Below are 18,380 nucleotides of genomic sequence, written 5' to 3' on the forward strand. Positions count from 1 at the left end.
TAGCAATAGCTAGTAGTGCTGAGAGACACAAGGTCATAATTACACTGCTTAGATAAAGCAAATATACTCATGAAACTTTATGAAAGACAACATCACACTATACTATTATAGAGAGAGCCAGTTTAAGGGATTCATGCCAATATGAATTCAGATATCAGTGTGGACCTAGCTAAATTACTTTAAGCACCTTTATTCTTACTCATCTATAAAATGGAGGTAACATCACCCACCTTTAACATGATTTTACAGATACTGTATGTTTGAGTATGAGCGTGTGTGTGTGTGTGTGTGTGTGTGTGTGTGTGTGTGTGTGTGTCTGTCTGTCTGTCTGTGTAGATACAGAGTATGTCATGGAATCCAGACTCAGTAACTATGGTGGTTACTTTAACAATTTGTTCCTTGGGCTGGGGTTGTGGCTCAGTGGCAGAGTGCTTGTGGCACTGGGTTTGATCCTCAGCACCACATAAAAATAAATAAACAAAATAAAGATATTGTGTCCAAGTATAACTAAGAAATATTTAAAAAACAACAACAACAACAATTTGCTCCTCCACCTCAGTCTGGTGGTGTTCAATTGTCCCCTAATTCAAGTGACAGTAATCTCACTCTCACCCAATCTACTCTGAAATCACAGTAACCTTTTAAAAATAAATCATGCTACCTTCTGTCCAGCTTAAAATTCATTCATATCACAACATTCTAAGAATAAATTAAAAAAAAAAATCAACATGATTTGATCTTGACCATTCTCCTACATTCTCTGCTCCAGATTTCTCAGGCCTTTTTTCATTTTGTAACTTACCTAACTGGCCTAATGACTGTTCTCAAAGATAACCCTGACTTCCTTTTCTCCCAGCAAGTACTAATTCACTCTTCAGGTTTCAGGCTTAATATCTTTTCCTTACTGAAGCCACTTCTATGTTCTGTACTTCTCAGAAATACATATCACTTGTAACTACATATGCTATTAGGAAAATATGTCAGTTTGACATCTGATTCCACTGGACACCGTGGAACACACCTGTAATCCCAGTAATTCAGGAGGCTAAGCAGGATTATCACAAGTTCAAGGCCAGTTTCAGCAACTTAGCAAGGCCCTGTCTCAAAATAAGAAATAAAAAGGGCTGGGGATGTCACTCAGTGGTTAAGAGCCCCATGGTTCAATCCCCAATACCAAAAATGAATAAATATATACAAATATACATAAATCTGGCTTTATAATGGGCCAGCCAGATTCATTAGTGTGTACGTTTTATATAGGGTCTCTAGGAAGCAGATTCTCCCTATTTGTGATATTCAAAAACATCTAGCTCCAGGACCTGAGAGTAGTCATCTTGTAATTATGATGGAGGAACTTGGTGAAAATGAAACAAACATGAGGGCAGAAGAGATAAAACTGCTGAAGCTCCTGGATTAAGTTTTGCCTATTTTTTCCCCACTTGCATTAAATTGTGAAATTTCCCTTATTAAGCTAGTTTACTTTGCATTTTGTTATTTATTACTGAAAATATTGATACAAAGCAACTAAGACATTCATATCTATAGAGATATGAGGAAGAAACAAAAAAAGAGGTATAATATTCAAAGAAAACAAGTCTATTCCATTAAAGAGAAAATATTATCTTTATGAATCAAAAATATATATTAAATGATAATGTGAGAAGAGGCAAGGTGCTACCTGAATCCGTTACACACTAATTCAGTACTCAGCAACATTTTTCTCATATTCTCCACTAAATCTTGAGCTTCGAAGATTTAAAAAACGAAGTGGCAGCTTATATTACTGTTTTTATCAATCATTTACTCCATCATGTGACCTCACAGTATATTAGATTAAGTGAAATATATTTCCCTGCCACAAAGATGTTGATTTGGTGTTGACTACAAGACTTGATTTGGTCAGTGAAATGATACAAGAGTGGGCATCATTCAGCTTACTTCTGTGATTGCTATAAGAGCATGGCCACTGATTCCAGGAGAAAAAGAGAACAATCTACAGTCAATTATCACCAACAATAACTTAGCCTAATCTAATCAAATGATATGAAGAAGGGGGGAAAAAGTGCTTATTGTTATAATTCACTGAAATTTTGAGACTGTTATGCAGCAAAATCTGACCAATAAAGCCAGTCCTATATAACACATGCAAGAACAACTGCTTTCTTAGCAATGCTCAATGCCCAAAAGTAGTAAACAAAATTATTTTTTAATTGTAGCTGGATATAATATCTCTACTTTATTTATTTATTTTTATGTGGTGCTGAGGATTGAACCCAGCGCCTCACACATGCTAGGCTAGCCCTCTACCGCTGAGCCACAACAACCACAGCCCATGGACACAATATCTTTAATTTATTTATTTTTATGTGGTGCTGCTGATTGAACCCAGTGATTCATATGTGCAAGGCAAGTGCTCTACTGCTGAGTTATGACTCCAGCCCCAAACAAAATTCTTAAGAATTAAGTGTGAACAAAAAATTTAAAATCCAGTCTAGATGTTACACAAAGAGACAACAGAAAACAAGAACTTTGGGAAAAGATGACCCATAAATATAAAAATTCTATTTGATAATGAAATCCAGCCAACAAAGAAACGAAACAAAGTAAATAATTCAGGAATTCTAAAACAGTATTATTCAGCTTCAATTAGGTAATATAATAGAAATATAAATCTTTATTTTTTTCCCGACTTTCATTTTAAAAATGACAACATACCTTCAGACTGTTTTTCTTTTTCTTCAATTTCAGAGATCATTTAGGAATTAACATTTTCTCATATGAAATCTATCAATTTTCTTAGTTTCTTCAATTAATGCAATAAATAATGGTTATTCCTAGAGACTTTCAGAGTATTTTCAGTGAACATTTTTCACTACTGATTAAATATATGTTTTGTTATTAGGTGTAATTTTTACAAAAACATTTTATTAGTCCAAAAATATGTGAATAAACTATTAAAACAAGTTAAACTCTGAAAGAGTATGGCTCTCTTTCAAAAATCAGTTCCTTTTTACAGGGCATGCTATTGAAAACAAAAAATAAAACAGCAGATAAGAGGGGAAACTGATAAGAGTGAAGTAAAGGACATCTAATCAAAGAGAAAATACATATTAAAGAGCAAGATATTTTTCATTAAATACAAAAACACACATATTCAAAAAGAGAATCAGAGTCCCATATTCCCACAAACACAAAGAAAGGGGGTACCTATACAATGACAAAGACTAAGAGAAAAACCAAATATGAAGAAATTGAGATTGGGTTGTTTTCTATTTTGTTTTTGGGGTGTTTGTGCATTGTACTGGGGATTGAACCGGGGGGTGCTTTGCCAAAAATTTTTATTTCCTTTTTACTTTGAGACAGTTGCTGAGGATGGCCTCAAACTTGTGATCTTCCTGTCTCAGTCTCCCAAACTGTTGGGATTACAGGGATGCACCACCGTGCCCCCTCAAATCAATCAGTTTTAAAATGAGTATATTTAAATCATATTACCAAAATCTTTGCTCATTTGAATAACATGATAATAATCTTGAGGGGGAAATTAGTTTTTCACTTACAGAATATCAACATGAAAGCATTTTTGGCATTCTGGTGATAACTTTATTAAGTTTGTTTCAAAAAGAATTACAAAAGCTTTGTAGATCCATGATAAAATGGCTTACATGTTTACCTTTAATCTATAGGGCTGGGGTTGTGGCTCAGAGGTAGAGCGCTTGCCTAGTATGCGTGAAGCACTGGGTTCAATCCTCAGCACCACATAAAAATAAAATATTGTGTCCACCTAAAATATTTTAATCTACAATAAACTGGAAAAATAATTCAATGTTTAGATACCCGGACTAAAGATTTCTCTGAATGTTGTTCTTGGGAGGAATTAAACTACTACTTATCCTTAAGTAATAAATGATCATAGTAGAAATAAAAACCCATAGAATAAGATAAAAATTCATGAGTTCATAGCGATATAGGTGACAAATCAATGATTGGGTGAGAAAAAATAAGGAAAAATTCCTTGTAGTACAATTCCAACAAAAGGGAATGATGTAATTAGAAAATCATTATTATGTGGTAACTACCATAGTAAATTTTAGACAAGTATTATTAATGATTGCTGTGGTAGACTCCAAAATGACCCCCAATTCTTACTACTTCCTAGTACTCACACCCCTTGTGTAATCCCTTCCCCTCTTGAGTGTGGGCAGGAACTTCTCCATTCTAGCAAAGGTGATGGTATGTCACTATTTTATGTGGTCATTTTACATAATACTGCAGGGTTGCAAGGCAACTCTCTCTTCCTGGCTTTGAGAAGGTAGCTATGATGGGGAGGCACTCAGGACAGCCTACAGCCAACAAACAGGAACCAGGGATAACCCAGAAGGATCTAAATCCTGCCACTAACCATGAGAACCTGGAAGTGGATCATTCCCCAATCAAGTCTTTAGATAAGATACTTAGTAATTTCAAAGGGGAAAAACTGTACCCACAGTGGAGAAATGTGGTAGATAACACATAAAACAAATGATCAAATTACTATCTACCAAACTAGGGTAAACTGAAATCATGTGCCTCCTAATGAGATATAGTAAAAAAAAAAAAAAAAAAACAACACATTAATTCTGTGATATTTACCCCCCACCAAATGTATGAGAAAACATTATAGAATCAAATTGCAGAATAAACTACAAAACATTCGGCATGTTAAATAATGTTCAGATCAAGCTGGGTAAAATGGTGCACACTTGTAATCACAGCAACATAGGCCACTGATGCAAGAGGATCACAAGTTCAAGAACAGCATGGGTAACTTAGCAAGACCTTACATCAAACTAAAATTAAAAAGTGACAGACTCAATCTCCAGGACCACCAATCAATCCAGGACAAGAAAGAATGGTCACAGATCAAAAGAGAATAAAGAAATATGAGAACTAAATGTAAATACAACATGTGATGTTATTATCAAATCTGAATTATTATTATCAAGTCTGTTGACTATATAATACTGTGTCAATACTGATTTCTTATTAACTATTTTGATATTTACCTTGTGGTTATGTAAAAAGAATGTACTTTCCTTTAGAGAATGCATTCTCAAGTGTTGAAAGGTAAATGGGGCATCATGTCTACAATTTCTTCTCAGACATTTCAGAAACAAATTAGAATAAACAATAAATGTTAATATTGGGCAAAGTGAGGTAAAGATTTTCTTTGTGCTACTCTTGCAACTTTTCAACACAGCAATTGATAAATAAAAAGGTAGAAACAGTATTACATGCCTGAGAAAAGTTTATAAACAATATAGATCATATGGACCAATAAAAAGGAATGAAGTACTTACTAATAAATTCTACAACATAGATTAACCTTAAAGAACCACATGTTATATGATTCCATTTGAAGAATGTCCAGATATGGTCAGTCTACAGAAACAGAAAGCAGCTTAAAGGCTCACAACAGGAAATAATTTAACAGTATACGAGTTAGAGGAATTTTTATTGGAGTGACAAAATATCCTAAAACTGGATTATGGAGACAACTGTAAACTCAGTAAATTTATTAAAAATCTCTGAGCTGATCTGTACACTAAAAATAAATAAAATTTGGCATATCAACTATACCACAAAAAGTTAAAAGAAGGAAATAAAGGAGGGAGGAAGGGAAAAGGGGGAAAGGGGAAAGAGAAGGAAGGGAAGAAAGGGAAGGGGGCACACTGGCACCGGCTGTAATCCTAGCTACTTGGAGGTTCAAAGTCAGCCTGGGAAATGTAGAGAGTCCCTGTCTCAAAAGAAAAAAATAAAAAGGGCCAGGGATGTAGCTTATTGAGGGATGTAGAAAGACCCTGTCTCAAAAGAAAAAAATTAAAAGGGCCAGGGATGTAGCTCAGTAGCTCATAGAGGGCTACTGAGTTCAATCCCCAGTAGGGGGTGGGAGAATAGTATGAGAAAGAAGCTGACCTTGGTTTCTCATTCATTATTTACATAAGATGTATCATGTGGCAATGGACTGGGAAGTGCATTAAAAAAAAAAAAAAAGGTAGAAACTTCCTCAAGAAGTACATATTCTTACATTTTAAGAATGTAAGAATGGGGACTGGGATTGTGGCTCAGTGGAAGAGTGCATAAGGCACTCAGAACCACATAAATGTAAAATATATACATTATGTCCACCTAAGAAATAAATATTTAAAAAACAAGAATGTAAGAATGAATTGGGCCAAATTTGTTGGTACACATACACACACTATACAGTATCATTTATGATTAAATTCAGTGTTTTTTTTTTTTGACAGATGATGCAAGTTGATACAAATTTAATTGTGACCCATATCAAAACTTCAGTCACTTTTGCAGTTTTGCTATAGATTCAAGAACTGGACAAAGTCAGAAATTCAGGTTTAGAACCTATTATGTTTTCTAATTTGTTAATCATTAATCCTCTCGTTTACAAAGAATATATTTAACGGTAAATGCAGCAGCACTTGTAGCAAAATAACCATTTTTTTAATATTTACTGTTTAGTTGTATTTGGACACAATACCTTCATTTTTATGTGGTGCTGAGGATCGAACCCAGGGCCCTGCACATGCTAGGCGAGCAACAACCCCAGCCCCATAACCATTCTTTTTTTTTTCCCCCCAATATCTTTATTTTACTTTATATGGTACTGAGGATTGAACCCAGTGCCTCACACATGCTAGGGAGCGCTTTACCTCTGATAGGACATGTTTTTATGTATAGGAGAAATAGTCATCATGCTGTATTACTAGGAAATAACAGAACATTTGCCTAAGGTAGAATAAGCAGAGTAACTTTTAATACCAGTCAGTAAATGTTCATTTTACCCTGTTATATTAAAAATCGGATAGAAGTTTATAGTTGTAAAGGATGGAAGTGGGGATTTCTTTCAAAGTGTGCCTACAATCTGATGATCAGAATTAAGAAAACTAGGGAATAGACTGAGTTTTGGCAAGAGCCTTTCACTGAGGAATGCTATGGACAAGACAAAGCAAGCTAAAGCTGAGGAATTGACTTTGATTTTTACTGAGAGTTGATGGGCCCTATCAAACAGCAACAATACTCTGTAACATTTAAAATTGTAATAAAATATATCTGACAAAAAATTTGTCTAGTCTTTTGCACAAATATATGATGTGGTAGAGACTTACTATGCCCTCAAGCATTTCCAATTACTCATAAATCCTTCTTTAAGCTACACCATCTATGTCTTCCTATATAATTCTATCTACTAGGTTTGATTTGATGATGGAAATCAGTAGTTAACAAGGTGACAAAATCTTTCCTCTTTGTGACTTTCCACAGTCTGAATTTTCCAAAAATGACCTTGAAACAAATTATCTTTGAAAGTGAAGAAAAAAAATCTTAACATTCTTTCTATGTTATTCCAATAACAGTCTTTCAAATATTTTAAGAATTCTCAGGAAGCCCTGCTCCTTTCCAGATTATTTTTGGTCTCCTGACTGGCATTCCCGCTAACAACCAATCTAAAGAATCTTAATATCATTAACCTTCACTATCTGTCTCAAACTTCACCACTGTCTTCCAATGTTTATTGTTGCCATTTCACACTTTTGATAAAGAAATTTATGGGACTCCATCGGTCTAATTTATTTAATCCTAGAGATAGTCTCCTTTGCAATAGGTTACCCTGCCTAATTCCTACTTTAATTCTCAATCTTGTTCAAAAATAGTTTTTTGTTTTTTTTTTTCCTAGCATACTTACTTGACTTTATAAACAGAACACACAGAATAAAACTGAACTTGGGCTGGGGTTGTGGCTCAATGGTAAAGCACTTGCCTCACATGTATGAGGCACTGGGTTCAATCCTCAATACCACATAAAATAAACAAATATACCCTAAGTACATGTATGAAGACATGAATGGTGTGACTCTACTTTGTATACAACTAGAGATGAAAAACTGTGCTCTATTTGTGTAATATGAATTATAATGCATTCTACTGTCATATATAATAAAATAAAAATAAATCAGTAAGTAAAGGCATTGCATCCATCTACAATGAAAAATATATTAAAAAAAAAAAACTGCACTTGGGGCTGGGGATGTGGCTAAAGCGATAACGCGCTCACCTGGCACGCGCAGGGTGCTGGGTTCGATCCTCAGCACCACATAAAATAAAGATGTTGTGTCCACCGAAAACTGAAAAATAAATATTTTTAAAAATTCTCTCTCTCTCTCTTAAAAAACAAACAAACAAACAAACAAAAAACTGAACTCAAAAGTATCTTTATGGAATTGGGGCTGTGGCTCAGTGGTAGAGCACTTGCCTAGCATGTGTGAGGCACTGGGTTCAATTCTCAGCACTGATACAAATAAATAAGAAAGCGGTCCACTGACAACTAAAAAAAATTTAAAATTTTTTTTAAAAGAGCACCTTTATGGAAAATAGTGAGTTTAGAAATTAACTACTTAATAGTCTTTGTAGATTTCAAACGCATTGAAAAATTTGGTACCCCTAGATTCTTTTAATCAAACCTATATATTTATATGGATCATATTACATGCAATTCTACCAATGATAGATTCATTTTTGGTTTACAACTAATCTGCTCTTAAAAAACAAATAACATAAATGTAGTTTTTCAATTAAAAAGTTTAATTCAAAAAGTAACATCAAGCTCAGTAAATTTGTTTTTTCAAAGTGTTTTTCTCCCAAAACATGCCATCAAACAAATGGGAATTTAAGCACTGGAGACAGGAAAAGAGAGAGGGTGTGCAGGACAATGTCCAAGCAGGTATTATAGAGGAAGTGCCCCAAATGAAAAGTTCCAGGCCAACAGAGCAGCAGAAGGGCAAAAGACAAATAAGGAGGATGAGTGTTTTAGTCTGAAGAGGAAAGTCACAGAAACAAAAAAATTATTCTTTGAAATTTTGCTTGCTCACCCTATCCTCTTAACGTTGGGCTACATATCTTAACCGTCTAGTCACACCATTAATGTCTTTTTCTCCCCAGCTATTAACTATTTTAAAAATATGCCTTGCCAACTAGCAGTAACAAAACAGTTTCGAGAAAGGGAAGAGAGTTCAGAGAAAAAAGGTGTACGTGAGGGGCTGGGGTTGTGGCTCAGCAGTAGAGTGCTCACCTAGCATGTATGGGATCCTGGGTTCGATCCTCAGCACCACATAAAAATAAAATAAAAGCATTGTGTCCAACTATAACTAAAACTAAAACAAAATATTTTTTTAAAAGGAGTACAGTAATTCTATTCTCCATTTTTAAGTAAATATATAGAACTACAAGGTTCAATTACACTTAGATTAGATAATCACAAACTCTTGGTATAGAAAGACCTTGTCATAAGTTTTCACTCAAAGAGGATATAAGAGTTCATTAAGATCTTTGCTCAGGGGGCTGGGGATATTGCTCAGTGGCAGAGCATTTGCTGAGCATGTGTAAGACACTGGGTTGAATCCTTAGCACCGTATAAAAAACGAAACAAAGGCATGCTGTCCATCTACAACTACTACTACTACTACTACTACTACTAATAATAATAATAATAATATCTTTGCTCAATCAACTAGCTCCTGCTCAAAAGTGAGGAAGCAGAAACAGTATTTATGTTTTAGAATCATACACAGATATGAATTCATAGAAGTTATGGTATACTAATCAGCTATAAAAAGAAATGAGGTATTCACACAACTTGGAGGAATCCATGGAGAACTACATTGAATTGGGGGAGAAAAAAGTCAATCCCCAAAATCATACATATTATATGATTGCCTTAACATAACTTCATTCTTGGAATGACAAGAATATAGAAATGTAGAACAGATTAATGTCAAGGAGGAAGGAGAGATGGAGCCAAAAGGAAGGTAGGTATAGCAATAAAAGACGAATACTCTTGTTGGAAGTATTTTGTATTTTGATTGTAGTGGTAGGTACACAAATCTACACATATGGAAATACATACATATCCACCAGTTAGTTCTCACTCCCATACACACTCAACTGAATACTAGTAAAAGTATGGTAGAATGTATCAAAAGCGATATTCTATTCTAACATTGTAATATGATTCTGTATAATGTTTGGAGAATCCATTTAAGGGTTCTTTTCATTCTTTCCTTCCCCCCACTTTTTTTCAGGGTGTAGGGGTGACTAGGGATTGAACCCAGAGGCACTCTACCACTAAGCTACATATTTTATATATTTTATTTAGCCTGTCTGGTCTATGAAGCTGCCTTCATTCTCCTAATTTCAGAGTCCGTTTCTTTCCTTAAGAATGTAAGGTTGCCCACATACTTCCAACATCTTATTTGCCTAAGTTGACATTTGGCTCCTATTATCTGCACCTAAAGAACCCCTTCAATCAATAAGCATACAAAAAATTACCTAGTTTTTTTTAAATTTTTTTTTGGTTCTATCTTTATTTTATTCATTTATTTTTATGAGGAGGTAAGGATCAAACCCAGTGCTTCACATGTGCCAGGCAAGTGCTCCTACCACTGAGTCACAACCCAGCCCAAATTACCTACTTTTTAATTAGGACTTCTGCTACAACCTAAGAAAGCTTTCTTTCAGGGCTGAGGTTGTGGCTCAGTGGTGGAGTGCTTGCCTCGCATGTGTGAGGTCCTGGGTTTGATCCTTAGCACCACATAAAAAAATAAACAAATAAAAATTAAAGATATTTTGTTTACGTACAACTAAAAAATTTAAAAAAAAAGAAAGCTTTCTTTCATAAACTGTTGTTCAAAATCAAATAGGTTCTTATAAAAGAACTTAATAGAGTACAAATTTAACTGGAGTTTAAGAGTTTAATTAAGCTACAAGCCAACTAACTCTAAGCCAAGCATGTCATGTTCAAGCGATATGAAAATACATGAATCAATCAACAAGTACATGAAAAAATGCTCACCATCTCTAGCAGTCAGAGAAATGCAAATCAAAACCACCCTAAGATACCATCTCACTCCAGTAAGATTGGCAGCCATTATGAAGTCAAACAACAACAAGTGCTGGCGAGGATGTAGGGAAAAGGGTACTCTTGTACATTGCTGGTGGGACTGCAAATTGGTGTGGCCAATTTGGAAAGCAGTATGGAGATTCCTGGGAAAGTGGGAATGGAACCACCATGTGACCCAGCTATTGCCCTTCTCGGACTATTCCCTGAAGACCTTAAAAGAGTGTAGTACTACAGGGATACTGCCACATCCATGTTCATAGCAGCACAATCCACAATAGCTAGACTGTGGAACTAACCCAGATGCCCTTCAATAGATGAATGGATAAAAAAAATGTGGCATTTATACACAGTGGAGTATTACGCAGCACTAAAAAATGACAAAATCATGGAATTTGCAGGGAAATGGATGGCATTAGAGCAGATTATGCTAAGTGAAGCTAGCCAATCCCTAAAAAACAAATGCCAAATGTCTTCTTTGATATAATGAGAGCAACTAAGAACAGAGCAGGGAGGAAGAGCAGGAGGAAAAGATTAACATTAAACAGAGACATGAGGTGGGAGGGAAAGGGAGAGAAAAGGGAAATTGCATGGAAATGGAAGGAGACCCTCATTGTTATACAAAATTACATATAAGAGGTTGTGAGGGGAATGGGAAAAAAACAAGGAGAGAAATGAATTACAGTAGATGGGGTAGAGAGAGAAGATGGGAGGGGAGGGGAGGGGGGGATAGTAGAGGATAGGAAAGGTAGCAGAATACAACAGTTACTAATATGGCATTATGTAAAAATGTGGATGTGTAACCAATGTGATTCTGCAATCTGTATTTGGGGTAAAAATGGGAGTTCATAACCCACTTGAATCTAATGTATGAAATATGATATGTCAAGAGCTTTGTAATGTTTTGAACAACCAATAAAAAAATAATAATAGTAAAAAAGAAAATACATGAATATGGTTCCTGTTCTCAAGTCTCACAGGCAAGTTAGAAAACTGTAATAAATAACTATGATATAACATGGGCACTGCTATAAAGAGGGTTATCTAAAATGCCAACAGAGATAAAAAAATCAATTCAGTAAAGGATTTAGACTATGAATTTTAACCTATTTTTGTCTGGTTTTAAGATAAGAATTTGGGGATAAAAGGAGAGATACTGAGTCTAAAAGGAAACACCCTGCAAAAGTAACATAAGGCAATATGCAAGTGCAGGGAGAAATGGCAAGAAATTATGAAACTCCATCCTTGCTCTACATATAATCCCTCTAAGTATTAACACACCCTATCAACAGGAGCTGTCTCTCCCTCTAGAGACAGCCTGCATCCTAACCCTTAAATGTGTATTCCTTGTCTTACCACAAAAACATCCTTCTCTTGAGATCACCCCAATCTCCCTTGAATAGTTATCTATTTTCCTAAATAAACTTGTCTATGCCTTTCACTGGCATGTGCTACAATTCTTTGACATCAGGTATGCCAAAGATCCTACTAGTCCTGAGCCAAGTTCCCCTTCTCTCTGGAAGTCCACCAATCCTTCTTTGGAGACACGGATGCTCTAGTGATCATTTGAAATAAGTATCATTCCTGTAGAAGATTTACCAATATTTTCTCTAAATCAATCCAAGCATTTACATTTTCAGTCTTATAGCCAAAAAGCAAATCTTAACATACACATTTCCAATCTCTTAAATATTTTCATTATCAATCTTATTAGATATTTTAATACTAGTAAATCAAGTGATGATTTTAATGAGCTTTAATGTAGATTAGATTTCTAAAATTATGACCAAATAATGATTTTAAAGCACAAGGGATAAACAAGCATATTATTAATAAAATTTTACATAATAATATCACTATTAGTTTCTGTGTTAAGTATTTAGTTTTATAAAGTAAAAATCATGCATCCAAAGGTAAGATCAATTAAACTTTAAGAATGTTGTATAGCTGCATAATATTTCTTTAGAATAAAGTAGTACTTCTTACCTTCTGGAGTTGGAATGCATCCCAAGAAAATGAAAGGAGGGAGGAAAAAGAGTATTTAATTTCTCTTTACAAAGCAACAACAATGCCAAAAAAATAAACTGTCCCGTGCCCTCCCAGCAATATTCATAATCCCTCCACCCCCATTTTACTATATAAAACATTCATTTACTTAAAATTTACAAGTTAGCCCAAATATTACTGTCTAAAAGTACAAGATTATACTCAGCTGAAGCATCTAATCCACTCCAGAAAATAGTTGCAAAATTTTTACTATGTGACAGAATAAACCTATTAGAGCAGTTTGGATGTGGATACGATGAGTATTTTCCATTCTTTAATATTCTTTCCATGCGTTTCAGTTTCCAGGAGCCATCATAAAGCCATCAGCTATGGACTCTAATGTTTATTAGCTTCCCTTTGATCCATAATAGAACTTGTCCCTCCAAATAACAATGGATAGGACTACTTTTTCTGTCAACACCCAAGTTACTGTTTCTGTGTTTTCAATATTAGTTCTTTTTGACATCTCTACCAGCTTTGCAAGCTGGAAAGAAGACTACACTAGTGATCAGAAGATGCAGGCTTAACCACAAAGGTATCAGCTAACCTTAGATAAATATGATATCAACTTAATTTTAAAAAGTTCTTAATTCGTTTTTTTTAATTTTAATATTTATTTTTTAGTTTTCGGTGGACACAACATCTTTTGTTTGTATATGGTGCTGAGGATCGAACCCGGGCCTCACGCATGCCAGGCGAGCGAGCTACTGCTTGAGCCACATCCCCAGCCCCAAAAGTTCTTAATTCTTAAACAGAGCTCTCTAAAGAAACCACTTCAAGGCATTTCACCGGAACAAACAATCAAATGACCTACTCTGCAAGGATAATGATTTCTGCCGACAAATAATGAGAATGTAGGCTTTATTTCCTTTGAATACTTTTCCATAATGGGGGGTGGGGATTAGGTACTTTGATTATTTTTTTGGTAGGAAGTAAAACAAAACATTTCACCTTAAATATCATAGATTTTTTTCATAAATATTCTAATAAGATGAGAGACCCCCCCCCAAAAAAGTTAATATTTCAGTATGCTTATTGGGCATGGTCTTTGATGGATGGTTCCCAGAGTTCTTTACAATCACAACCCTATAGGAGCTTACTGCTTTGGTTGGAACACTGAAACATGAGAAAAAATTACAAGGCAAGAATTTTGAGCTCTGCCAAACAGCAATACATAGAGATCTATTTAATCCAAAAAAACAATTTGTAATTAGACAAAAATTAACCTAAAGCTGTTATGGCAGCACACAATGTTAAGTCTGATTTGAAAAATAATAAAGCCAATATACTAATCAGAAGAGCAAGCACATACTAAAAGAACAAAAACCACAAACAACAAGCCTAAATTGCTAGTTTCACTAAGCTAGTTGTATAACCCTTGCTAAATCTCAATCCATGGGTATGTATGTATATATTTTGGTGCAATACTAGAGATGGAACCCAGGAGTGCTCTACCACTGAACTATATCCCCAGCCTTTTTTATTTTGAGACAGGGTCCAAACTGATGAGGCTTGTCTGAACTTGTAATCTTCCTGCCTTAGCCTCATGAGTAGCTGGAATTACAGGCATATGCCACTGTGCCCATCCTTATTTCTCCAATAATAAAATGAGATGTAAACTATAACAACTTTTTCCATCTGCAATATTATACAACTGAAATAATATGACTGATGTGGGGAAAACGTGGGAGAGGAAGAGATGAGGACTGCTACAGAGATTATCCATTTTGGAGTACTGTTCAAAGGTATCATGTTATAATTAAATAGAGTTTAAGATGAATGCATTGGGGCTGGGGATGTGGCTCAAGCGGTAGCGCGCTCGCCTGCCATGCGTGCGGCCCGGGTTCGATCCTCAGCACCACATACCAACAAAGATGTTGTGTCCGCCGAAAACTAAAAAATAAATAAATATTAAAAAAAAAAAAGATGAATGCATAATGTGGTACATATATACAATGGAATATTACTCAGTCATAAAGAAGAATGAAATCATAGCATTTGTAGGTAAATGGATGGAACTGGAGGTTACCATGCTAAGTAAAATAAGCCAATCCCAAAAAAAACGAAGACCAAATGTTCTCTCTGATATGAAGATGCTGATCCACAATGGGGGCAGGGGGATCCACTGGATTGGACAGGGTGGAGTAGGGAAAGGTAGGGGAAATGGGAATGGGAAAGACAGTAGAATGAAACGGACCTAACTTTCTTATGTTCATATATGAATACACGATCAGTATAACTCCACATCATTTACAACCAGAAGACTGGGAAGTTATACTTCATGCATATATGATACGTCAAAATACATTCTACGGTCATGTATAACTAAAAAAGAACAAATTTTAAAAACTTAAAAAAAACAAACAAACTAGGTACAGTTTATTGGCCAGTGCACGTTCAAGTCATCTATTTATTCTCAAACTTGTCAGTACTACTATATAACTCACACATAACCTTCTTTTTTGGATCACTTCAAAGAAGTATGCTTTTAAACACTCCTTGACTTGCAACAGAAGTAATAAATAAGTAAAAAAAAAAAATCAACACAATTGAGAAGGTAGCTGGCCACACTCATTCATCAGCTACATAACTTACCATACCAATTTGTGTGTGAAGATTCAAATAAATGCCACATCAAAATTATTAATTACATACCATGTAATCTTAGAATCATTTATGAAGGGTCTAATTCAGAAAATGCTCAATTTGTGGATGACAAAATTCACAATCTTCCTAATTCCTTTTCACTTCTACTCATAAATGAAAAACCAAGAAATAGTAAGACAACACTGTCTCAGGAACTGAATACTTCTTCCTTCCTAAAATATCTACTTAGCAGATATAAGAGTCAAGGTAATACTGTATAACTAATAAAATGAGCAAAACAGGTCACAAAAATTCCAATGGGGGAGAAAAGAATTAAAGATAATGGCCATTTCAGAAGACTTGAAGTCCTCCTATATTTACTGTTGTAGAAACATATCTGCAGACATTAATGGCAGCCATAGTTGATGGAGGGGGGAAAACCTGTTCTGCATCTCATCTATAGATAATCTATAGATAACGGTAAAGGAGTGGTAACCATAAAGGTTTAGCAGAAATGGCTTCAATATAGAAACTCTTGTTTTATATGCCACTCATTATGTGTGTTGTCAACAGTATTTGTTGAAAGTAAATATTTAGTCGGTCTATTTTTGATAGGCCAAAATATCTAAATTGCATACAAATAGCCTCTGAATATTTATCTATTAGATAATGTCTGAATCATATAATGCCTGTGACTTACCTCAAAATAATGTGGAGTGGGAAGACTATCTATAATTTATGCTGGAGGATTTATACTTTTTAGTTTGAATTTTTTCAAAAGTAAAAAATTTACATTTTAAAAGAATATCTTTGATACCTAACTTATAAACCTATGTTTGCAACAAATGTGTAGGCAGAATGACTCCTACTATTATGTATAATTATAGTATACTATTAAAAAGTAAACTTAAGGGCTGGAGATGTGGCTCAGCGGTAGCGCGCTCGCCTGGCATGCGTGCGGCCCGGGTTCGATCCTCAGCACCACATACCAACAAAGATGTTGTGTCCGCCGAGAACTAAAAAATAAATATTAAAAATTCTCTCTCTCTCTCTCTCTCTCTCTCCTCTCTCACTCTCTCTTTAAAAAAAAAAAAGTAAACTTAAAAAAACAAATGTGCAAGCATATCATCACAAAATGAAAAATTTTCCTAGAGTCTGTAACCCATCCGGAACTATTTACCTATTGACGTCCAAAATAGGTATTAGATACTAATCTTTAAAGACAGATATTCTATGCCCAGATCACTGCTACCCTTTAATTGCTGACTTGATATTTTTAACAAAATCACTTCCCTACACTTGAATACCACTACGTACCCCTCAATGGGGCCCAAAACATTGGGAGGCAAAATAAACCCTCAATGAATATTTAATCAACCCCCTGACATTACCAGTTTAACCCTCAGATCTTCACTACAGAAAATTGCAGCTGTTCAATCAAAATACCTATAAATCATTTTTCTTTTCCTCCTTTATTTTACCTCCCATAGCCAAGCCATCAGAGTAATCCTGTGCATTCTCCCCAAAACATTCCATCTCAAATCTTTCTACTCTCTCCAGATCAAAGTTATCTTCACCTAAGTCCAACTACCACTATATCTTGCCTAATCTACAATAGCCTCATTAGTCGCCTTAATACCTTCAACTGCCACAGCCTATTCTTCATACAGAAGTCTATAAAGCTTTACCTGAAATATAAGCCATACTACAAATCATCTTGTTAATCATCAGATGCAAATTTCCAAGGAAGGTATATTATTTCCCTATGAGGACCAGCAACTCATTTGGACAGGTCCATGTTTAAACATTTCATCTTGCCAATGGATTCAAACTACTTTTTGTATTCTAATCACATCCACTTAGCTTACTAATACAAAGAACAAAATTCCAACTATAAACTTAGTCACAGTAAGGTTCCAAATATGTAATTATAAAACAACTGTGGTAAATGACCTATACGAGACTATTTGTGATAATCCCCCTTACGCACTTCTAAAATGATTGACCAGGCTAGACCTCATGGCACATGCCTATAAACCCAGAGGGAGGTTGAGATAAGAGGAGCTCAAGTTCTAGGTCAGCCTTGGAAATGACTGACTGGTCTGAGCGGTGGCGCTCATCTGTAATTTCCAGCAACCTGGGAAGCCTCATGAGACAGGAGATCACAAGTTTGAAGCAAGCCTTAGCAAATTGCTGATAACTTGTCTAAAAATTATTTACAGTGGCAAAGCACACCTGTGTTCAATTCCTAGTGCCACAAAAATGAATGAATGAAATGACTGGCTAACAAAAGCTACACACCAAAATCTACAATCCTATTCTAAACAAAATAAGAACACAAATCATTCTGATCCATAGTTTGTGGTTTGATGGTAGAAGGCTCCAAGAATTTCAAGCTTAATCCAACTTTATGATTTAAAATGAAATTTCTATCCAATGATAATTTTATTTTTTCAAAAAAGGAAACTGTCGGGCTGGGGATGTGGCTCAAGCAGTATCGCGCTCGGCCCGGGTTTGATCCTCAGCACCACATACAAAACAAAGATGTTGTGTCCGCCGAAAACTAAAAAATAAATATTTAAAAATTCTCTCTCTCTTTCTCTTTAAAAAAAAAAAAAAAGAAACTGTCTAGATAAAACCAGATATATAAAAGGGTACAAAAAAATCTTTAAAGGTTCTAACAGTACTTCAAATTTGGAATATATAACTCCTGTTGAAGAGCTCAACCTAGGGAATTTCTGCCATGTCACTGTTGGGATTTATTTAAGAGACATGACAGGCTACAGTTTAGCCATAGAAACTG

General features: G+C 35.0%; 1 protein-coding gene across 1 annotated transcript in view; it reads right to left on the reverse strand.

Moving 5' to 3' along the window:
• Positions 1-18,380, reverse strand: part of Asxl2 (ASXL transcriptional regulator 2) — a 141,024-nt gene that overhangs the window by 71,550 nt on the left and 51,094 nt on the right. The window contains exon 3 of the mRNA XM_026392396.2: positions 15,446-15,448. Within this exon, the coding sequence (XP_026248181.2) occupies positions 15,446-15,448 (3 nt within the window). The remainder of the gene's footprint in view (positions 1-15,445; positions 15,449-18,380) is intronic.

The sequence above is a fragment of the Urocitellus parryii genome, chromosome 12 (genome assembly GCF_045843805.1).
Source record: "Urocitellus parryii isolate mUroPar1 chromosome 12, mUroPar1.hap1, whole genome shotgun sequence".
NCBI classification, from domain to species: Eukaryota; Metazoa; Chordata; class Mammalia; order Rodentia; family Sciuridae; genus Urocitellus; species Urocitellus parryii.